Below are 24812 nucleotides of genomic sequence, written 5' to 3'. Positions count from 1 at the left end.
AAACCAGGCTTATGCAAAAGAATATCTTGTTCTCATTCTTAAAAGTTCAATGGAAGATACCAAAACTTGATAAATATTCCAAATCAACTCCACAAATAATACACCATGGTCTTGAAGTATAGATTCTAGGTACCGACGTTGTTTATCATCTTAATAACGTGTTATTGTGTTTTTTGATTTGTTGTTTTCTTATATTATTGATTTTATAGTTAAGTCTTTTTTTGGTAATATCCATTTGACATGGTCAACTACTTAAACATTCTAGCATTGTGTTATTTTGCTAGTATCATGGTAAAAATGTGTATTCTTGTATTTCGTTTTTGCTTATGTGCTTTTATTCTATATGCTTTTTTTGTTATTCTTTGTTTGTTTTTAGTGATTTAGATTATAACACAATGTTGACTGCTGCATCCCTACTTTTTTACAATTTTACCTGTTATGCCTTTTTGTTTTGTTCACACACCTTAATCATGGAATTTTATGCAATTGTCATTTAAGTGAGAGGTTTAGCGAGCTATAAAGCCAGGTTTAATCCACCTAAATAATGTCTGTACCAAGTCAGGAATATGACAGTTGTTATCAATCTATTTGATGTGTTTGAGCTTTTGATTTTGCCATTTGATTAGGGACTTTTCATTAAGAATTTTCTACCAGTTCAGTCTTATTATTTCACATTTATTTTGTGGAAGCTCGCCAAACATGTAAAATAAAATCAAAGGTCTAAGGAATCCCATGTCAAGGTTTTACTTGTACTGTCAGAGCAGTGAAAGAAATGTATAGGATCAACAAAGTTCATTTCATTGACAAGTTCCAATGTCAGTTTTGACAAACTTTTATGAAAACATATATATTCACTTATAGACCAACTTAATCAGTTTTCTTTGTGTCTTACATGAATACACTAGTAAAAGTTTAGTTCCACTTAATCAAGGAAATTCAAAGTAACCGTCATGAAGTCATTTCCCAAAACATCTCTATTTTTAGTAACAATGAGCCTGAACTTTTACGTACTGGCATGAGCTTCTAATCATCTGTATATTTTCCAATTATTTCAGGAAACTGCTGTGTGGCAATTTTGACATTGAATGTTTCAATATATTTATCCCAAAACAAATAGAGCATCTACCATCAAAGCCAATTATTAGTATAGGAAACCAGAGTCTCTAGCAATCCTAGTCAATTCAGATGACAATTAATAATTCCCCCCTCGTAGTATCATATTCAATGAAGTTTACAAACTAGAGTGAAGCCTGTCTGTATAAAAAACATAAAAGACATAAAGTTTATTATTTAATGTTTTTCAAATCTAATAAACAAGTTTATACATTTTTAATTATGTATGAAATTATTGCAAAGTTGTTGACATGTATGAACAATCTATACAGTATCGATTCTTTTAAATCCAAAGGAACAGACATAAGATAGAAAAAAATATTCATTAATTGTTAAAAAAGTATTTATAAAATACCTTTGAATACAAATACAGTAAGACTAGAACTTTCAGTTATTGAGAGTTTTGCAATATAAAATCTACACTGACTGCATGAAGTTGAACTGAAAATATTGCTCTTGAAATCCATGGTAATACAACTTGTTCTATGATAGTTATTGTTTTGAACAAGAGTGCACACGCTGAAATGCCTCACCTTCTTTACTAATCATTGATATTATGTTGATAGTCTTAAACATAAAGCTTTATTCCAACTGTCACATAAACTAAACATTGACCAAAAAAACATGAAAAATAGGTCAAGGTCAGATGAGCCATGTCATGCAGACATGTACAGCTAACAATCCTTACATACAACAAATACAGTACTAGTTGATCTATTGCTAATAGTTTAAGAAAAACAGACCAAGACACAAAAACTTAACACTGAGCAATGAACTGTGAAAATCAAGTCAAGGTCAAATAAAACCTGTGTGACTGACATATAGATCATAAAATATTTCCATACACCAAATATAGTTCACCTATTGCATATAGTATTAGAAAAATTGACCAAAACTCAAAAACTAAACTTTGACCACTCAACCATGAAAATGAGGTCAAGGTCAGATGACACCTGTCAGCTAGACATGTACACCTTATAATCATTCTATACACCAATTATAGTAGACCTATTGCATACAGTATAAAAAAAACCAGACCAAAACACAAAAAAACTTAACTATAACCACTGAACCATGAAAATGAGGTCAAGGTCAGATGAAAACTGCCAGTTGGACGTGTACACCTTACAGTGCTTCCATACACTGAATATACTAGCTAGACCTATTGCTTATAGTATCTAAGATATGGACTTGACCACCAAAACTTAACCTTGTTCACTGATCCATGAAATGAGGTTGAGGTCAAGTGAAAACTGTATGACGGGGATGAGGACCTTGCAAGGTACGCATATACCAAATATAGTTATCCTATTTCTTATAATAAGAGAGAATTTTTCATTACAAAAAATCTTAACTTTTTTTTCAAGTAGTCACTGAACCATGAAAAAGAGGTCAAGGACATTGGACATGTGACTGATGGAAACTTTGTAACATGAGGCATCCATATACAAAGTATAAAGCATCCAGGTCTTCCACCTTCTAAAGTTTAAAGCTTTTAAGAAATTAGCTAACACTGCCACCGCCAGATCACTATCCCTATGTCGAGCTTTCTGCAACAAAAGTTGCAGGCTCGACAAAAACTAGTTTGATTAAACACTAAATAAATCTCAAACTGATATATATTCCAGTATCAAATACTTTTTCAGCAATATCATATTAATTCATATTTCTGATGAAATGGTTAAAGTAATTTGATTTGTTAATGCAACTGCTTTTTTGTATTTAGAACTCAGTTTAAACAAAACTAATAATGCTTGGCAATATTGCTGACATGTTTGAGCTTTTGATTTGACCATTTCCTTTATGTCTTTTTCTATTTAGAATTTTCCTTGGTTTTCCGTCCTTTTGTTATTTCACTTTTTGCAAGATCAATCTTTGAAGGATCACTTAAAAGAATTGTTTAACATTCAAATAATAATAAATCCAAATTCTTCAATGTTTCACATGGATTAAAATTATATCTACCATGTCTTGTAAGAATAAATAATAAATAACCAACAACAAGGTTTAATGATTAAAGAAATCCTTTTGCTCATTGAAAGAAACATTTGCAAATATTAAAACTGGTCAAGATCAAATAACATTAGTTATTATGAATTACTAAAACTTCGAAAAGAGTGAAAAATAGAAAATCAGTTCATTTTCTGGTCTATAAACTAGCATTACAGAATAAAGGATCTTGAATAGGTAACACAGACTTACATATAAAACTAACTAACTGTTCAACAAAGCTAGTCTACCCCCTTTGACATGTTTGATGTTAAATTTTGGAAATAAATCGAAATAACTTAAAAAAAGATACATGTATAAATTTCTTAATAGTTTCAAATAGTTCCTTGTTTAACAAGAATGAACATTTTTTCACATAATTCCTTGTTTAACAAGAATGAACAATTTCTCTCTAACATGTTTATAAAAACATTAACTATGTATTTAGCAAATGAACACTTGTGGAATGAGTCAAAATAGAACTGCTGCAAATGTTTCCTGATAATATTGAACTTTAGTTCTCAACATTATTCATACATGTCTTGATACATTTCTTGTCCAAGTCTGATATATTCCTCCTTCTCCTGGGGTGTCATTTTAGCCACCATATCATCAGTTACATCATGTATAGAAACTTTAGCACCACCTATGGATACCATAGGGCCTTCATCATCATCATCATCTTCCATTTCTTCTACAGCTGAAACAAAAAATCAATTAATAAATAGGTAAGGTCAATACAACACATAAATATTAATTAATTTATAGATAAGGCCAATAAATAAGTATATAACTAAATTTTTCATTATATGTTGACAGTGTAGGCCCTAAATATTATCCTGTGTCCCTTAGGGCCATTCCATTAAAATGTATGTTGAAGGACAGGAAGGGACTTTCAAAATATCTTTACAATCAAGAGCCATTTTTAGATAATTTTGCATAATGGTAATAGACGCATACTGAAAAAAGACCCATGACCTACATTCAATAATAAAACTTCCCTTCCTGATATGCATTTCAATTGAATAGCCCTTACCTAGATTCATGTGCATCTTAACAATGTACACTTTTCCACGTTAAACTAGAATATCATTCTTGACAAAACACTTTTTTTAATTTATTTTGTATTGCAATGTTTGCTGAACATTTGTGCTGTTTACAATTTCTTTTTACTTGGAAGTTCATAAATTTTCTCAAAATGACAAAACAAAAGGCAATAAAACCCAAATCATTGTTTAAGGCAATATTTTTAGTAAAGAGTCTTGTAAAGAATCTTACAGCAAGATTTAACTTATGTGTAGATCTTGTCTTGTTGATCAATTTTGTTATTAAAAGTTTCTATCAAGTTAATAGGCATCAATCAAGATAATAGGCAACAATGCAAAAAAAAATTAAAACTTGTCTTTTAAGGAGATGAGTGACTTTTTCTACAATAAAAATATGTAGATTTTGTTTTCCTGATCTTCTTTTCCTATCAAGTTTATAAGATTTAGCAGTCAAAAAGGTAAAAAAAAAATGGAATGATTCATGTTAAGAGGGAATAATACCAATTAAAAGGCAACTGTCGATTTCTGATATGTTCACTTATTTGTAGATCTTGTTTGCTGACAATTTTTGCTATAAAACTTCTATCAATCTATTACTGCATTCAAAGCAAATAGTTATCAAAGTACCAGGATTATAATTTAATACGACAGACGCGTGTTTCGTCTACATAAGACTCATCAGTGACGCTCAGATCAAAATAGTTATAAAGCCAAACAAGTACAAAGTTGAAGATCATTGAGGACACAAAGTTCCAAAAAGTTGTGCCAAAAGAAAATGTAAAATAAGTCATTGAGGGCAATAACTCAATAAATCAACAGTTTTATCTGTATGGACAGTGGGTAAAACTCAATATTCTAAACATTTCTGCTCCTGTCAGATTTATCCTATCATAGCAGTTTTTTTTAGATAATAGACAAAACTCCATTTACTCCTATGTTTCATTTGTACACTTTGGTTGACAGGCAGGGTCAAAAGACATATTTTTCAAACTAGATACACCAATGATGAGTCTGGCAAAGTTTGGTTAAATTTGCTGCAGTACTCCAGTAGTATCAGGAGGATTTTTATGAAAGTTAATCGAACAAAACAACGCATGGATGATTGACAACAAGTGATAAAAAATTCTCACTTGGCTCTTTGTCTTAAAGCAAGACCCCTTTTGAATGTTTTGACCATGGGAATTTGGTTTTAGTCCTGAAATCAAGAGGTCTTGGACCAAGTACAAGCTGCTTGTTTTGTATGTTGTGTCCTATATGTATAGGTTACAGCTTAATCAAACAATTCTTTGTGAGGATCTGAACTGTATCAGGCTTTATCATGCACACACAAAAAAATTGATCACAATTTGTTCAAACACTTCAAAGCATTCATGTCAGTGACATCCATTGTAAGTGCTGTGATTTTCCTACCTTTTCCAACTTTTCCAAATATGGCCTATGCCCTAGGCAATTGGAAAATGTGTTGTATAAGATGTGAATTAAGAACAAAATAAATCATTATTTTATAATAGTTTAATGAGGTTATTTATTAAAATTCCAATTTTCTGTCATGACCAAATTTTAACATATTTTAATATATAACATCAAGGTATTTCCTACTAATGATTAAGCTTGATTAAATGGGGAATTTTTAATGTTCATTTGGGAAATAATAGGGTTTTTCTAATTGGGAATGGGGCATATGTTCGAAAGACAGGAAAATCACTAAAGTGTGACAAAACTTTTTAATCTGAAATTGGTTTAATACAGGTATAGAGAGAATTATTTCATCTTTTCCATGTTCTCAACAGATCAAGGCAAATTTCTGCTGGCACCTCTGTTGTTTATCAGACCCAAATATAAAGTATCATTTCAAATTTATTTCAGCCAACTTTAATTTTTATAAGTGCAAGCTGTTAATTCAAATCAACTGATTAAATGGCAAGAAAAGGCTCCATGTTGAAGGCCAAATTTTGACCTATAATGGTTTACTTTTACAAATTGAGACTTGGATGGAGAGTTGTCTCATTTGCACTCATACCACATCTTTTAAATCCAAGGTTTTGTTTTCAGAAGTTTTACCTGCAGAAGTTGTAGGCTTCTTCTCGTCCTCAGAGTCACTACTAGAGCTATCCTCAGTAGGTATGCCCGGCACTGCACCACTTTTCTTCTCATGAATAATTAACAATGTCTCTATTTCATTACTGGTAACATTACGTGATGTATCTGCTCTTGAAGGTCCTGCAATATCTGATTTTGGTACACCCTGAAATATTGTATAGGAAGATTAAAAAATACATATTTATATTTTTAGAAATTTTCTTCAAACTTAGTAAGTAAGTGGAGGTATACATACTGACTATCTATGGTTGACTGGGTACATGCAAGTATTTAAAATTTCAATGTGTATTCCTTTATCAATGCAAAGTGGCTTTCTGAAGTTCTTTAAATTTTGTTTACTGACTAAGCCTCAAGTGTTGGAGCTAAAGTTGGAAAATAGCCCTAAGAGATCAAATTAAATTCAAAAGATGATTAACATGATCGTAATTCATTTATAATACTGTTAATTCAGAAATTGGTGTTTTTTTTGGTTTTTTTTTAAATATTGCAAAACATGTGACAATATTATGTTCAGTATAAAAAAGCGTTAATAACTTCAGAAGTGATGTACCTTTACAAAATTTTATGTAATCGCATTAATTAAAATGGCATCTATGTCGGTAAGGAGTGCTTTGCATTCATACACAAATGTAACATAAATTTCTGAATTTACAATTCTTAATAAGATTCTTACAAATTCATTTGTATCATTAGATGCCCCATCTACTGTACTCTCTGTCATCCAGACTGGTCTCTCCCTGACAGCTTCTTTCTTCTTCTCCTCATCCACTGTAATGGTAACAGTACTCTCCGACATTCCAAAATCACGACCACGTGTTGCATCTCCACTCCACGTTGTTTTATCTCCTTGTGCTGAAGATTTCTGTTTGGATCTGAAAGAAATCAAAATGTTAATCTTAGTTCAAATATATATGAAATAATAGGCTAAACTAATAATGGCCAAGATGGTGTCAAAATTGATTTTTTTTTCAAATTCAGAAAAGGGGAATTAATCATACATATGTATCAATAAGTTTATATATATCTAGGTCATGGTCTAAGGAAATCAATGTTTTCATGTATCCATTAGGCAGCTACATAATGGCACTAAATAGCAAAAAATATCACATGATACAATTAACAGATGATGAGATATGTAAAGGAGAGAACATAACTAAAATAACAGTGCACACACAGATATGTCTCGACTGCTTCACTGGTCATTTCTTTAGGAAAAAGGTTAAATACTCCAATTATTAAATAAATTAACATTACCATGATTACCAAGGATCCAAGTAAATGAAGTCACTGTCAGATTAACCAAGTCAAACAGAATTTAAATTCATTCAATACACCACATATTGGTAATCTAGGGCTAAAAAATTGAAATTTTACATTAAAACTACTTTACAGTTTCCTTAGTAGTCTTGAACCTCATAACATAAGGCACATGCATGGTATGGGACATTGTTTTAAGGTATTGTTTTTATTCCACAACATTTATCAATGAATGATTTAAGTTTTAATTGAATGAATTTTCAAGGCTATTGCATTATTCAATGATACAGTCAACAGACCAACACCAACTGATTCTAATGAAAGGTTTAATTTCCTTTGCAATGATCACCTGATTGATTAAGATTCTATACAGGTAATAAATGCATATAGGCAAAAGCTTTATCAATGATTACCTCTTTTCTGTCGGCTGTAAGGTAATAAGAGTCAAACTTGACATGAAAATTTACAATGGTTGTGTGAATACATTATGTAGCTGTTTCAATAATTTTAAACTTTTTCAATTTACATGAACCGTAATTACAACAGAGAAACTTAAAACTTATGATTTCTAGTTAGAAAATCTATAATTTCACCCTAATGATAAACTGCATTACTGCAAAAGTCACAATTATAGATTTTATTATCAATAATAAAGTGGAGTTTAAACTTGTAGATTTTTATCGACTGTAGTTAACAAAAAAAGTCTGGGGACCATCTCAAAATTTCAAGTTTTGTTAAATAAAAAGAAAAGAGAAGTTGTTCACATGCAAGCATTTTTCTATAGACATGATAGGAAAACATGATGGTTTATATGATTTAAGATAAAAAATATTTATAAAACATTTTGTTTTTTTTAATTTCTTTTTGGTCAAATTTCATTTAAAATTGATGAGTGCAATCAAAAGTAAACTTTGAGAAACACAGATCAGTAAATAAATAAAATTACTAGTAAAGGTAATGGCCGATTCAAAAGAAGAACAGGGAGGAAGGCAAGCCCCTATGTTATGCCAAATCTGTGAGATTGCCAGAGCTATAGAATGGAAATGCTTGGATTGTGATTTACTTATGTGTCAAAAATGTAAGGAAAAAATTCATCCTAAGTTCAAGTTAGCTAATGAACACAAAATTGTCAACATTAAAGATGTCAGGTGTAATGAAGTTCAGGTCAGCAGTTGTGAAGAAGAGATACATTTTGGTGATATTAAATGTACTGACCATTCTGAACAAACCTGCTGCATGTATTGCAAGTCATGTGATAAACTTGTCTGTGTGCAATGTGTAATAAAAACACATAAATCTCATGTCTTTGAAGAAATAAGCAGTGGATATTCTTTAAAGAGAGAGAACTTCAGAAAACATACTTTTAAAATGAAAAATTATAACTCATGAAAAAGCAGTAAAAGATGAAATAGAAAAGTTTGCAAAATCTGTAAAAGATGGACTGGATACAAAATGGGATTTAATACAAGTGGACACTAAGAGGGAAATTGACAGAGACAAAGAAAGAAGAATGACCATACAAGAAAGAATGAAGAAAGCAGAGGACCTAATGAACATTAAAGATGGAAACAAGTTTTTCAAGAATATAAAAGATATGGAAATTTCTTTGAAAGAGAGTTTTCAATATACTGCACCAAACAAATATGTCAAAGAAATCTTACCAACCTTTGTTCAAGGAAAGTTCATTCAAGACAATTTCGGAAATCTGAAATTGAACAATGGCTCTTCAAATGATGAGGAAAATCCTTGTTCAAAGATTGAGTTTAAGATCGGAAAAGAATACCTAACAACTGTTGAAACTGTTTATAGAGTTGCATACTGCACTGATGGACACATTTGGATATATTCAAATATTGGAACTTCGGGAATCCTACGAAAATTCAAACCAACAGGTAACAAGCTAAAAGAAATATCAAGCTACGAAATCATAGTTTATGATATGGCTGTTTCCAAGTGGAATGATATCTTATTATGTACAAATGACAATAAAATTCAAGGTATTGATGAAAGGATCAGTCAATTAAGAAATTGTAAATTAGATTTAGGAGTAGGATATGTAATCCCTTCAGCCATTTGCAGTAGGGAATTTCTAATTGTGGTAGGAGCCATTAATAATGACTACCCTAAACACGGAAAAAGAGTAGTGATACGGATGAATGAAAAGGGACAAAATGAGCATGTAATTGAATATGATACATATGGACAACCAATTTTCACATATCCTCTTTCTGTAGCTTGCACATATGACCTGCAAACTGTATTTGTCATTGATGGATTATCTCACGATACCTTTAGTGCATTCAGACTAGTCATCCAAACAGGAAAAGATAAAATTGCGTATTACCAAGGACACTCAACCTTGAATAATTCTTTTGACAAGAAATTTTGCCCAATGGCTATCCAAGCTGCACCATCAAACAATATCTTAGTACTTGACATCAGTATCAATGCACTACATATACTTAGTCCAATTGGACAACTTTCTGCTTATGTGAGCCTGAGTGAAATGGGTATACAATGTAGCTTTTCTCTATGTTGCACTACCACCCAACTTTTTATTGGGTGTCTATCATTTCAAGGGAATGGATGTGAATCAAATCAAGAAAGTACGGAGATGGCAAAGTTATATGAACTAAACATAGAAGGATGTTCATATTTAGTTTAAAGCAAAAAACCAAAACATGTGCAAGTGAATTTTTAATTTTCAAAGGTGAAATATATGATATACAGTGCTGAAACTGCATCCATTCACAGGAGTAAAATATTATAAACTTTCAAAATTACTCATGAAATCAGCTTGATTGGTATTTTTACTGTTGAATTATTATCTAATTTAAACTATCAAACAAATTTGTATCTAAAAATTTTGCCTTTTATTATCTGTCAGTTGACTGGAAATTGCCTACTAGTACTAGGGATTCAGATTCCAATAAAAAGGAACTTGGCAAGTTGTATATTAAATACATGTACTGGTAGCTTAACCCTGCCATATCTTAATATGCCTGTAAAGTCCCATAGTAAGAACCTCCTCAGTGGTCAAAGTCCATAAAACAGCAACACAAACTGTCAAAACCTTAATGGTGACAAAGTATGGTTAATCAAAGAGCAGAATGCTCTGAGGGATACGATTGCCATATAGTTTTCATTGACACATGTATAGCAGTTCTGTCAACTTTTCATTAAGCAAATTCGTGAGATTTGGCCAAAATAGAAAAGATCAAAGAGGAAAAAAATAGATCCAAGGATAGTGCTGCAAAAAAGAATGAACATGCGTGAGTCTCACGCATTTTTGGCAGCCCTGGCCTTGATAGTTCAAATAATTATGACGTCTTGAAAGGCTATTATATTTTTTTTTTCTTTGACGCCTTACTTCGAAACTAATTCAACTGCACATGCAAAGGTAATATAAATCTGAATAGTCACTCAACTTTAAAAATAGCCAATCCCAGATACAAATGTACGAGCAATGCACTTATTGTGTTTTATTTGTGTACTATCAATTCCAAGTTTACTTTCCACAGCAGTCACTGAGAGAGAGAGAAGGTATTTCACTTCATAGTCCGAGAATACTCTGATGTCTGACGGCTGATTTGCCAGACAAGCTGGGACCGTGGGGACTTTTATGCTAGTATACTTAAATTACAAACTTAAATAGTCCCAGTCCCATATATTATATCAAATATTATTGGATGCCGAATTGAATTTTAAATAGGTGCCGATTTGACTAGATGCCGATTTGACTTTTTCTATGGGTGCCGATTTGACCAGGTGCCGATTTGACTTGTACCCAGTAATCTCGGACTATTCACTTCGTATCTTATCACCGTTAATTCTAGGAGGAACCCCATTTCCCAGTCCCATATATTATATCAAATATTATTGGATGCCGAATTGACTTTTAAATAGGTGCCGATTTGACTAGATGCCGATTTAACCAGGTGCCGATTTGACTTTTTCTATGGGTGCCGATTTGACTTGTACCCAGTAATCTCGGACTATTCACTTCGTATCTTATCACTGTTAATTCTAGGAGGAACCCCATTTCTAACTGTTTAATTATTAATTTCCTTTGGGTCAGTGGGCATGAATCCTTCCGTACACACTCCTCTGTTTAAATTGAGATCGTTCTTAATATAATACGACGTTTATCGACATCTAACGAGGTAATTTTTTCTTGACGATTTTAACGGGAAATACTTCTGAAAGGGAGACAACTCGAAACGATAATATGGAAGACACCATTTCGGCTAAAGGGGTGTTATAGGTAAAACTTCATTGATTTTAATTTAAATGATGCATATGATTTTAAATTATGCAACAACAATATTAAACCATCAATAGCAGGCAGTCATAGAAAGAATCCATTGAGTTTCAAATTAATTAATAAGCGGGGAATCCAGAACAACCACCAAATCTGATACCCCTTGAAATCAAGAAAACTATACGCATGCGCATTAATACATAAACAAACCCGCGACTTGCGATTTGGAACAAGAACGTTTATTTAATTTATGATATGATGAATGAGTTTCAATTTCTTTATGAGAGTACAGTCAGTATCAGTTTCATAACGGTAAAAATATATATATAGAAAACTCCACTTCAGTTCTTATATGACAGAAATAGAATTATCGGAATTCAAAGAACTCTCGCATTTATCAAAACTGGGGAATTCCCTCTGACGTGTTTCTAAATTTATAAAAACACTAAATATAAATACTGCTTAATTCTGACTTTCCGTGTTGTTAAAAACACGCATATAAGTCAAGGGAAAAATCAAACATGAAGATTATGAGAAGTACATTACAGGAAAGTTGTTTATGTTCAATCCTTTTGCTTGTTTTTAACTTTTAAAGCAAGACAATCATAAGAATCTGAGATGTTGCTGAATGTTTAGAATAAAACGGTTGACGTGAGGGAATGAGCCCTGAGTCAACGGTAAAAGTCTACAGATTGCTTGAAAGCAATCGTATCCCAAAAAGTAATAATTTAATTTTGGATGCATCTGCTGATTGACTGACGTTGTTTTGTTTATCAGCCCATAGACATAAGTTTGTCATGTGACCGTGACGTCATCAACGTTTTCTCATGATTTACTCCGGTTTAACAAATGTTTAAAATGGATTTAAATTTAAGAATTAAATTTAAGAATTTAAATTTAAGAATTAAATTATAAGAAATGACATTGGTTATTTAGTGTGCACCACATTTTTGATGTTATTTCTTCATAGACAAAAAAAATATTACAGTCACTCCTTAATTATACAGAGGAAAAATGTAATACATATAACAAAATACTGAACTTCCAAAACAGAAATTTGGGACATAACAAATTATAAGCCTTGTATCTTTAATGAGGTTTTCTCCATATCAGCCAGATTTTGATGAAGACTAACTATAGAATCCTGTTGTCATGGTTGTGGTATTGTCAACACATTTCAAAATATATGTATTTACGTTGTCAAACAAATTAGCACAGCTGTGTAGCTTTTCCTTGTAAACACATCAACAAGGTGCTCTCACAAATGGAATGTACTACATATACATGTACTAATTTTAATATAAAATCAAAGAGCTGAAGAGCTCTGAGGGAAAAGACGGCCATTGTTTCAATTTTTAGGGGGGTATCTTTTGATAGTCTACATGCAAAGAATGAGCAAAAGAACAGCTAGAACATATAGAAAGGCTAACAATAATGAAACTAATTGTTGTTTATTGTTATTTCATTTCCTTAGTCAAGAATTCATCATAGAGACAATTTGGACCAATGAGATCTGCACCTTAAGTTCTAAATCAAAACAATTGATTAAAGTTGGGAGTTAATTATCTAAAATTCAATTGAATTTAACAACTACTACAATATATTTTAGAACTTTAATTCTGTACAACTGAACGGCAGGCTAAGACCATTCTCAATTTTTTGTGACAGTATTCTCAAGAAAGTGAGGACTGAAAAATCTATTCGGTTTTAATTTTCCATTGATAAAGTTCCCAGTTACAACTCTCATCACAGTGATACATCTACTTATAAAATCAAATATGATTGATATAAGCTGTGTGAAGTTTGTTTCCAGATCCCACATTTTGATATATCTGTAAAATTCATGAATAAATAGCTTTAAACTACAAAAAGTAATATTTAAAAAAAAACGAAAAAAAATAATGACCACTACAATAATTATGTTGGTACGCAAAATTATTTTTTAATTGATGACTACTTATCATATATATACTTAATGTGACATTTTTAGTGTTCAGATACATTAACTTTCATTTTAGTGGGTAATTACTCATCAATTGAGGTGCTCCTTAATTGGAGAAAGATTCTAAAAACATAACTTTACAGAAAGAATGAAAACTGCAGTTACTCTCCCCAATCTCAATAGGTATAAACTACATAATGATAAAGCAACATTTAATTTTTATTTTTTTTACCATTTCAATAATTATGTTGGTACATAAAAAAAAATTTATATAGAAGACTACTTATCATATACTAAATGTCACATTTTAAGTGTTCAGAAATATTTACTTTGATTTTAGTGTATAATTACTCATCAATGGAGGTGCTCCTGAATTGGAGGAAGATTCTAAAAACAGAACTTTACAGAAACACTGAAAACTGTCGTTTCTCTCCCCAATCTCATGTATCCCCATTGACATTGTTTACCGCGAAAGTTGACCTACAAATTATCTGATTATAGCCTCAGATTAAAGCATTGCATGTTGGTGTGTGAATGATCTACACTACAGCAAACATCATTAGGTTTACATTTAACAAATACGGATTTTAAATTAGTATACAAATACTGTGAATGATTTTTATAATGAATAAAGGATATCCCTGTGTGGCATTCCAACAATGACGTCACTAGGTTAGATATATTTAGAATATTTCGTAATACTGATTTTTCCGGACTGTAAAAGGTGTCAGACCACCAATTACTCCCTCCAATTTAGAACGTAAAAATAGACCTACTTTGACACAAAATAGTGCGTTTGATGTCATTGTTTACTTAAACTAACCAACAAATTTGCAGAAATTAAACTTTTGGTGAAAGGGAAATATATTTAGACCATTTTGAGCCGAAATTCACTTGTCTATGAGTTTGCATTAAAAATTCAGGATTAATGCGCTACATAGTACACTAATTTAAGATTTCCAGAAAACCGGGAGTTATTTTGGTAGTACCTGTCTTTTCAAAATCAGAAATTTGTTACAAGACTTTAAACATTGGTTGAAAATTGGCATGTAGGAAGGTGATACATGTACAATTCAGGATATACCTGGTTTCCTTGAAGCTAAACTTAAGGTAAAATATTTAGAAAGCTGTGAAAATTGCAAAATTTGGTTGAACAGATAGGGATTTATAATTGGTGGTCTGACACCAAAAGAAACGTATATAGTGCAAGGGAAAGCTCAATATACGATAATTTCACGAGAAACAGAAGGGAAATGTGTAAAAAATGTATTTAAAGTCAATCTGTTCTCCTTGTCATCAATTTCAGTATGACATTTTGAGGGAGTTTCCAAACTATCAAAACAAAATGATTGACGTGAGGGAATGATACTCTGGCCAACCCCATTAGGGAATTGACGGCTTGAAGCCGTCTTTCCCCCCACCCAAAAAGAAGATGTGGTATGATTGACAATAAGAAAACTCTCCACAAGAGACCACAATGACAGAGAAATTAACATTTATACAAATACAAATACAAATATTTTATTGGCACAAACACAATTACAATAATTGGCAAAGGCCCATATTACAGTGCATTACAACAATGAATACAGCATACAGTTACTAGTATTTAAATATGTTATAATTAAGAAGCTAAAATCTCGTTTCTATACATCAGACATTTATATATATAAGAACTAGTCACTTTCAGGACTTTTAAAGAATTACTATTAATACAACTATTAATATTTAGCTGATTTTCACTACAACATGTAGGAAGTATATTTAATATCTTATTTTTAAAGTTAAATCTATAGTTTGAAAAAATTTCACATTTCAGTAAAAAGTGATTTTCATCTTCTACCTCACCTGATTTACATACATTACAAACTCGTTCGTCAGTGGCTAAACCTAAATATCGCCCCTTTTCAATAGCAAGATTGTGTGCACTCAATCTAATTTTACACAGAGATGACCTTTCTAATCTATTACTTAGAACATCAACATAAGAACTACGCTGCTTTGAATTATGAAATTGTTGATAAAATTTTAGTTTTGATGAATCATGAATTTTTGATGATTGATCCTGTGTGCACTGATCAATCACTCGTTGTTTAATACTTGGTAGATATTGTTTAATAGAAAAGTTTAGGTCACTGTATGGCATGTTTGGTCTTCAACAATGAGCAAAGCCCATATCGCATCATCAGCTATAAAAGGCTATAAACATGATAAATGACAAAATGAATGTAAAACAATTCAAACCTTGTTTTCACTGGTTAAAAAACTAGTTCCCTCTATCTCATTTTAATCAAATTCGAACATCCCACCCACTAGCATATGTATGAAGGTCTAGTAAGATTTACAAAATAGAGAATAATGGACAAATGCTGTATAAAATAAAACAAATAAATGAAGAACTATTAAGATTTTCATATTAGACCGATTTTGAATTTTGATTGTGATTGATTAGTCTAATTACATTGTATAACAATAACAATAAAATCCTGTTTAGTACAATGTAGTATTTTCAAAAAATATATATGTACTGTGTCAAACAAAATAGCATAGCTATCATGGCTATGTAGCTTTTCCTTGTAAACATGTCAACAAGGCACTGTCACAACAGGAATAGCCCTGTAATAATTTATACCTTGTTTGTTCAAATTTCCTCTATCTTTCATTTTATTCAAAGCAGAACATCACATGTGCACTCACTAGCATACATTGTACATGTACCTATGAGGATCTTAGTGAGATTTATAAGATAGAGAATAATAGGCCAATGCAGCAGAAAAATTGTCCAAAAAAAATAAAATATAGAATAATCATAAATCGGGTGCTAAAATTTAACAAAAGAGAAAAATTACTTTAACAAAAAGAGAGAAATGGAGGACCCCATCCAGACCCCCATCTACCCATCAAGATGGAATGATGTAACCTGGTTGACTTTTATATCAATTTTATATACCACAGTAGCACAAACGAAATGAGTTGCCAAAATAAATGTGTTATTAGATACATGTATCTATCATGTGTATATACAGTATAAAATGTTTGATGTTTCTGACAAAGAGAGATAACTCTGGCAATACTCATTAAACTAAAAAATCTGACATTTTTGTTTTATGGTGTTTCTGGATCCTTATAGATTGATACATTGTCCATATCAACTATTCATGCAGGATTATTATCCAAGTTTCCTTGATGATTTCTTATTGGAATTGAAATAAATGGACAATGTGTCCATGAGATTTAGATTGCATATGCATATAATATTATAAAGGGACATAACGCAAGAACAAGTGACACAACCAAAATTCAAACCTGATCTGTGTTTTGTGGTTATACGCATAGTGTACAAGTTTAATAACATTGAGTTATAGGCAAACTAAAACTTAAGAGATCAGAAACTAACTTTGGAACAAACAGACAAGGTTACTCATAACATGCTTAATGACCCGGGGCCATCTGGCTCTGCTGTGGCAGGGGCATAAAAAATCCTTCAAAGTGTAAACTAGGACTGTAAGATATTTCAATCCTATATATTTGTGGAACATGTGCCCTCAAATTTCAGATTTAAATGTTTGTTTTGTTTATAATAAGTGACACTCATGATCAGTTTATGTCAAACTATACCTTACTCTGGCTTCGTCTGAATATTTAACATACCCTTATTGCAAACCAGAGGGCACTGTTTCTGCCATGACAAATACATTGGCAGAAAAAAGAAAATCTCACTATTTAGAAAACTTGTAATAATACAAATTATCTCATGCATTCAAAACACAGCATCATTACATTAGGTAAATTATATACAATGCCACTACCCCCCCTCCCCCCCCCTTTTGTTATCTTCTGAATTCTACAAACAATTATTAGCTATCCAGATATTTCAATTTCTATTAGCATATACATGTACATATACATGAAGGCAGTATTTCTTAAAAGTTCTATATATCTGGACCTATGATTTGTCTGAAACATAAAACTGAGCTTAGCTTAAAACACCATTGACAATGCAATGACCAGACCTAAAGATAGAAATAAACTAATATTTGACTATTTGCAACATACCTTGAAGTGTGCTTCAGATCAGTTGGTTCAGGTTCAAGGATATCTTGTGATAAAGATATACCATCACACTCTCTGAGTAGAACATAAATAGGTTCAATTTGTTCATTAAATTTTGCCAGTAATGTTCGAGCATCTTTTTGCATAACAGCACTTTCGTCTTCTACAACCTCTTCACTACAGTATGTACAGATAAACTTTTGCGTACTCAAATCAAATAACTGGTCCACTTCCAAATCAGTGAAAGTTTTCTCACATCCGGGGCATTTAAACGAAGCTCGACTAGTATTGTCTCTCTCCTCCATTTCAATTTTCCGTCGCACATGATCTAGTTTGTATTTGACAACGTTTACAAACATTAAATAATTGATAAAATAATAATTATGGCGTGTCATTTTACCTTCCGTATCTGTCTCCACTCTCATACGAAATTTCAAAAATTTCTCACTTTTGAGAGTGTTTATATAAGACCTTAACTGTTTCCTATCATACTTCAATAGTTCGATGATGTCATCTTCCTTCATACATGGATTACGTACCAATAAGTCAATAACAATGGCGTGCTCTATACTATAGAAACCACGTGTTACGAGTCTTATCAAACGTTTTAACGACTCTGGTACTTCTGTCAACACTTCTGGTTCCATCTTGCACTAAAATGGATGGCTGTCAGTTATACATGTGCTTCTGAAAGTAAAAGCCGAAAGAAATTAACAGAATTAAAAAATCAATTGATTCCAGTGAGGTTTAACCTACAATTTCCTTTGGAAAATGTCTGTATGAAGCATGGGGGTCTCAACATGGGTTTTTGGATACATCTTGACTTGATTTTAAACGACATAACAGCCATGCCAGCATTTATACAATAATCTAATTGAAAGATGAAAATTATCGACCCATTGACATATTACATTGGAGAAATCGCAACCCATTGATATTTGATGTGTTAAAAAAGGGACCTAAGGCTAAGCATGCTAAGCATAACTTGAGAAATTCTAAATTATAAAAATAATTTGTCTTCCTCCAACTGTCAGTTAAACCCTTGGCAAAGTAGGGTGTCTGTTTTGCCTTATGTGATGTACAAGAAATTTAAAGCAGTCATGTCCAGTCAGAATTGGGACGTTAAATCAGCATACCCGTAGCCTTGAAATCAAATAAGCACTGTTAAAGTCAACGTTTGGTTCAAATTGTGACTGTTAAAGTCGAGTTCATGAGTCCAACGAACCCCCCTGGCTACGGGCCTGATTAGATCACTTGTGTGAGGAAAGTGCCAAGTTGAAGGAGGGTAGTACATCATACTTCATGTTATGCCTTTACATTCAGGCGTCAAACAGTCATTTTAGGTTACTGTTAGCGTCAAATTGGTTAAAAATTTACCAGTTTTCATCAAAATACCTTTAGCCTAATTAGTAAGAGGTCTAAGATAATTATCGTTACTGTTATTTTTGGAGAAAAAAAATGACCGGATTCATCAAATTCAGTCGATTTTAAAATAATAATATTTTATTCAAATAAATATCAAGCATATTTATAATTACTATACAGTAACAAAATATATATGATACATAAAGACAATACTAACACATATATATGGTAAAATATATTGGCAGTATCCTTAAGTGTATGAAAAAATTTGCTGATATTTTATCAGGGATAACCCATGAAAGCTCTAAAGCTTGTTTCCAATGGGGTCCCTACATGTAAAGGGCTTTTAGTTTTGACATACAAAAAAAGATAACACACAAATTAATATGACCAGATGACAAAAAAATTCATATAAAAATAATTTATATAAAATTATGATTAAAACTTTTGGTCAAGAGCTCTTTGACGTTAATTTTGAATTCCTTTATTTTCTTTATTTTTTTTAACATTAATTGGCAACATATTCCAATCTTGTATGCCAGCCCATAAAAATAAAATGTGTCTTTTTGTTGACTCTTTATTTACTTATCTTTATATTGAAAATAACTTTGCTGTGTCATGAAAATAATGGTCAAAGCTGGAAACGGTGACAATCATTACATACATGAACAAGGTAGTTCGCTTTCTCGATTTACTTGCTTTACAGGTTTTTTTTCATGTTGGGGCTTTGCCATTACAGCGGGGTTTTTCATGATGGTCATAACGGCGTTTTTTTCCTCTCGCGGTAGGCCATGTTGTATAAACTGCTTACATCAACTTCATTTAAACTCTTGTTAATGTAACATTGTTTTGTCTCGTTGGCTTCCATACCACATCTCCTTACAATTTTGATTAGTGCTAATTTCATAATGCCATTGCTTGAAGAGTAAAGCTTTGGTCGGCTCACTTGCTTTGTTTGTATAAAGTTCTACCCAAGCTTTGTAAAAAAGATTATCTTAATACAATATATATCTATATACAGTTATACAGTTAATGCATAGCTCACCGATCATATGCAGAGTCTGGGGTCAAATGTAAATCAATAAACGGTAAAATGTGATTCTATAAGTATTTTGTAATTAAAAAGTGATTCAAATGTTATGAATATTACACAAATTACGCAAACCAATATGATTTGCATTTATGCATTACAATATATTTCATGTTTCTTGTGCTGTTAAGCTGGCGGCCACTTTTCCCTTTCTTTTTCTTATTTTAAACGACTTCATGTACTATTTTCAAAAAACTTATTTTTTTCCTGTCATATTTAAACAATGTTAATATTTACATGTAAAGCCCTTCAATGAGACATCGCATAACACACAACAAAACAATGGTAAAATTGCGAGAACAACATATGCATGAAAAGTTTAATAATTAAATGTCCAAAATCAGTGTTGTCCTATTGGCAAGAAGCTGACAGATGCGCTAGGGATGGCAGAGATGGATTCAGTTTTATCTTATTATGATAGCTTTACTTTGTTGCTCAAAACCACCGGCAAATGTATACGCGATATCATAAAAATGACCAGCACTTGTATCAGACAAAATGTCAGACGTCAAATTGTAAATTCATTGACTGTAGACAGCTTCAAAGAAGATACATCAGATACAAAGAAATGCGAAGAGATGCGATTTGCAGCATTGTCGGTGTCTTTCCTGTAAATGTTGTGCAGAGTGATAAAAACCCTGTACTTGTCAAGAAAGGAGCAAATTTAGTGTTGAAGAGTTTCTACAAACACTGAGAGATTAAAATTGCATTCTTTCTTGAACTGTCTTCTCTAACAACTTGCTATTATTCTTTGTAACAACTCGATTTTTGCAATACAAATATTGCCTCGCCAGGTATTATTTATTTATTTCTATCTATACATACAAGAAAATGTTTGGTGAATGAGAATTGGCTCACTCACCCCCGTTGTAGGAACTCGTATTTTGAAAGATATTTATCTACTCATCCGCTCTCATAACTAGAACTTCATTACTGCTGATGCTTAACAATTTGGACAAGAGAACTTTTGGTGAATGAGAATTGGCTTGCTCACTGTTGTATGAACTCCTATTTTGAAGGATCATCGCCTCGCCCACTCTCACAACGCAATTGATTTTATTCATTCTTAAAAGCTTGGACAAGATAATTGGCTTGCTCACTCCGTTGTATGAACTCGTATTTTGAAGGACATGAATCGCCCGCTCACAACTGGAAATTAATATCTTGTTATGCTTAACAACTTACAAAAGAACATTTGGTGAATGAGAATAGCTCACCTCTGTTTTATGAACCTGTACTTGGAAAATCATGTATTGTCACGCTCGCTCTCACATTGATGCACTCTCATGGAAAATTACAACTTCATTACCCTTTCATGAATATGACCTACTGAATTAGACTATTTACTGGAATTTGTTATAACAAAAGCAACACGACGGGTGCCACATGTGGAGCAGGATCTGCTTACCCTTCCAAGGCACCTGAGATTGGAATGAAGATGGGCAATGACATGAAGACAGTACGCAAACAAAGCAGATCTATATATATAGCGGTTAAGACCTACGACTGCAGTGCTGAAGTTTTAATCAAAGAGCAGATTGCTCTGAGGGATACGATTGCCTTTGTTTCATTGACACATGTATACATGTAGCTGATTAATATTATTTTCAAAACTAATTCAACTGCACATTTAAAATAGTTACAAAATAGCCAATCACGGATAAAAGTGTATGAACAATGTAATCAGGCCTATGTTTTATTTTTGTACTATCAATTCCAAGTTTACTTTCCACAGCACTCACTGAGACTCAGACTGAGAGAAGGTATTTCAATTCGTATCTTATCACCTATTTTCCTACGTTAATTCTAGGAGGAACCCCATTCCTAACTCTTTAAATATTTAATTTCCTTTGGGTCAGTGATCATGACTCCTTTCCGTACACATTTATCGGTTTAAAATGCGATCGTTTTTAATATAATACGACATTTATTGACAGAACGAGCTAATACTCGACGGTATGTTTTGATTCAGAATTCACGGAAGGGGTGTTCTACAATAAGGATTCCTTTTTTTTTTATTTAAATGATGCATAAATGATTCAAAATTATGCAACAACAATAACCTTCAATAGCAGACATACATAGAAAAAATCTCATGAGTTATAAATTAATCAATTGAGTGTAGAATCCAGAGCAACCATTCAATCTAAAACCCCTTGAAGTCAAGAAAACTATACGCATGCGCATAATTTCCAAAACAAACCCTGGAGCAAGAACGTATATTAAATGTTTATTAAACGACCTAGATGGTTCTCTATTTCTTTATGGAAGAACAATCTCAAATATCAGTTTCATAACGGTAACATATAAGAAAAACTCCACTTCAGTTCTTAAATGACAGAAATAGATTTATCGGAATTCAGAGAACTCTCGCATTTTATATATCAAAACTGGGATTTCCCTCTGACGTGTTTCTAAATTTATAAAAATACTAAATATAAATACTGCTTTATTCTGATTTTCCGTGTTGTTTAAAACACACATATAAGTCAAGGGAATTATCAAACATGAAGATTATGAAAAGAACATTATAAGAAAGTTGTTTAAGTTCAATCCCTTTGTTTGTTTTTACCTTTTAAAGTAAGACAATCATAAGAATCTGAGATGTTCCTTAATGTTTAGAATAAAACGATTGACGTGAGGGCAATGCTCTGAGCCACCGGTATATTAAAGTCTACAGATTGCTTGAAAGCAATCGTATCCCCAAAATGACAGCACGAAATAAGAAAGGCACTTTATTAAGAAACAATGATTTTTTTTATAGCAATACAAATACACTAACCAAAACATGATTTAGATTTATTCAACACAAAACCGTTGCCAGAATGCCTCTTTCATTGTCTTTATTTTGAAACAATGAAAAAAATATATAGTCATTGCAAGTCTCTAACCAAACCATCATCACAAAAAAAATGTTTTTAGAATGTCAATTTAATATGAAATAATGAAAAAAAATCGAGTTTTGGTTAGTATATTAATTGGGCAGTAATAGTATTGCTATAAATATGTTTATCATTGTTTTCATAATAAACAAAAGCAAACGTATAGGGTGCAAACAGACTTTTGGTAAGAACGTGTAGGGTATGAAAGTGAAAGGGGGCGAATTTGAATGAGAGCGATCACGTTTTAAGGTGAACGGACCCGGATTCCGTTCATTTCCAATTGTATGGGATTATTGCGGTCCTGTACAAGACGTCATACTGACTGATTTGTTAATTTGTTGTGTGAAAATAATATACCAATTTACAAATGTTCCATGTCTATATAGGCATACTTTTCAGAGACAAGTGACTGTGCGTCGGACTATCGGGCTGTCGGATTATAGGACTGTCAGACTATTGGATTAAAGGACTGTCGGACTACCGGACTGTCGGATTATGGGACTGTCGGATTATAGGTCTGATCCCATCCGCATTGATAGAAACAATTGGCTGTTCCTTGGGCAACTTCATCTTGGGGACCAAAAACTGAAAAAGGCATTTGCAAGGCAACACTTGGTCATATCATCTTATGTCAAGAAAAGGTATAATTTACATTTTTAACAATACCATGGAGGATTCTATCTATTCCTAAGCTACGTTTCTATCATCATTTCTGTACCTCAGACATACGCTAACATACTATTTAGGTTTAATTTGGCGCCTAGGTTCTTTATGTTTGACAATTTTCTTGTACCGGAAACAAATTATTATACATAAAATTAAAACAAGTTCGGAATTCGGTCTCACTAATTAGCGACAAGAAGAATTTTAGCGACAAGAAGCGTCAAAAAGCGACAAGAAGCGACAAGAAAACATATTTTTTTTAATTAAAATTACTTACTCCAATAAATATTAAAGAATATGCAAAAGAAAACAATTGTAGCGACAAGAGAGTTAATATCATTTATTATGTAACAGCCAGTATTACGTTTACCCTGTCAGGGCCGTAACTACCTATGAGGCAGGGGAGGCCTCCCCTGAATTTTCTACACCAAAACTTTTTTTTTAAGTAATAATGTGCATATTGACAATATCGGTATGTACGCCAAGAACTTGAATTTATTTTATAAACAACACAAGTTTACAGTTTTAACAGTGTTATCATGATACGTGATATGCGTCATTTTCCGAATTTGTGATCGAAAGTGAACCGTTTCAGAACACATATTTTTGAATAAAACTTAACTATTCACATTTATTTAGGGACTCAATTGAGCAGAGGGAGTTCCCTTTAAATTGTGAATCTTTTATGATATCGGGAATTCGTTACCGGCTGAATCAGCTGTTTTAACCGCTTCTCCCGATCGTACGAGAACATTATGGTCCATTCCTTAGCAGCTAAACTGACACCACCAATCGTTGTAGCAGGGAATTTCTATACTAAGTATATACTAGACTGTATTTAAAGTCCCTGTTTTAGTTATATACATGTCTGTTGAGCTTTCAACAATATTGAAATTCATGGTCCTCGATAAAAAATTATCTTGCGTTCCATGATCTTAGGGACTGGTCAAAATTTATCGTCACATAGGACCGGTGCAAAGTGCAGTAGGACAGATACTTTTTTCTGGAATCGCTTTTGTTGGGACATCACTTTTTTCACAGATAATATCCA

The 24812-nt window shown here is 32.2% G+C and overlaps 1 protein-coding gene and 1 long non-coding RNA gene across 5 annotated transcripts; one reads left to right on the top strand and one right to left on the bottom strand.

Moving 5' to 3' along the window:
- Positions 1 to 1277: 1277 nt before the first annotated feature.
- LOC139491749 (general transcription factor IIE subunit 1-like) lies at positions 1278 to 23937 on the bottom strand. 4 transcript variants are annotated; one of them, XM_071279585.1, is made up of 5 exons: positions 23838 to 23937; positions 17765 to 18448; positions 6922 to 7120; positions 6210 to 6393; positions 1278 to 3802 (listed from the first exon to the last, which is right to left on the bottom strand). In XM_071279585.1, the coding sequence occupies exons 2-5, from the start codon at positions 18406 to 18408 to the stop codon at positions 3630 to 3632; spliced, it is 1200 nt and encodes a 399-aa protein (XP_071135686.1). In that variant the 5' UTR covers positions 18409 to 18448; positions 23838 to 23937; the 3' UTR covers positions 1278 to 3629. The 4 variants fall into 4 exon arrangements, with proteins under 4 accessions (XP_071135686.1, XP_071135684.1, XP_071135685.1 ...); XM_071279583.1 differs by having other exon boundaries at positions 23765 to 23903; XM_071279584.1 differs by having other exon boundaries at positions 23817 to 23902.
- Positions 13988 to 15121, top strand: LOC139491750 (uncharacterized). Its single transcript, XR_011656622.1, has 2 exons — positions 13988 to 14432; positions 14901 to 15121. It is a non-coding gene; the product is annotated as an uncharacterized lncRNA (long non-coding RNA).
- Positions 23938 to 24812: the final 875 nt, after the last annotated feature.

The sequence above is a fragment of the Mytilus edulis genome, chromosome 10 (genome assembly GCF_963676685.1).
Source record: "Mytilus edulis chromosome 10, xbMytEdul2.2, whole genome shotgun sequence".
Lineage (NCBI taxonomy): Eukaryota > Metazoa > Mollusca > Bivalvia > Mytilida > Mytilidae > Mytilus > Mytilus edulis.
Note: the sequence above shows the minus strand (reverse complement) of the source record. Positions and strands in the feature narration are given on the sequence as shown.

Bases quoted from the DNA above. Each gene is read 5' to 3' on its own strand.
- LOC139491749 (XM_071279585.1), bottom strand. From the start codon at position 18,408: ATGGAACCAGAAGTGTTGACAGAAGTACCAGAGTCGTTAAAACGTTTG. The intron at 7,121-17,764 runs GTATGTTGCAAA...GATTTCTTTCAG, and splicing joins GATCTGAAGCACACTTCAAG to ATCCAAACAGAAATCTTCAG. The intron at 6,394-6,921 runs GTAAGAATCTTA...ACAATATTTCAG, and splicing joins CTAATGATACAAATGAATTT to GGTGTACCAAAATCAGATAT.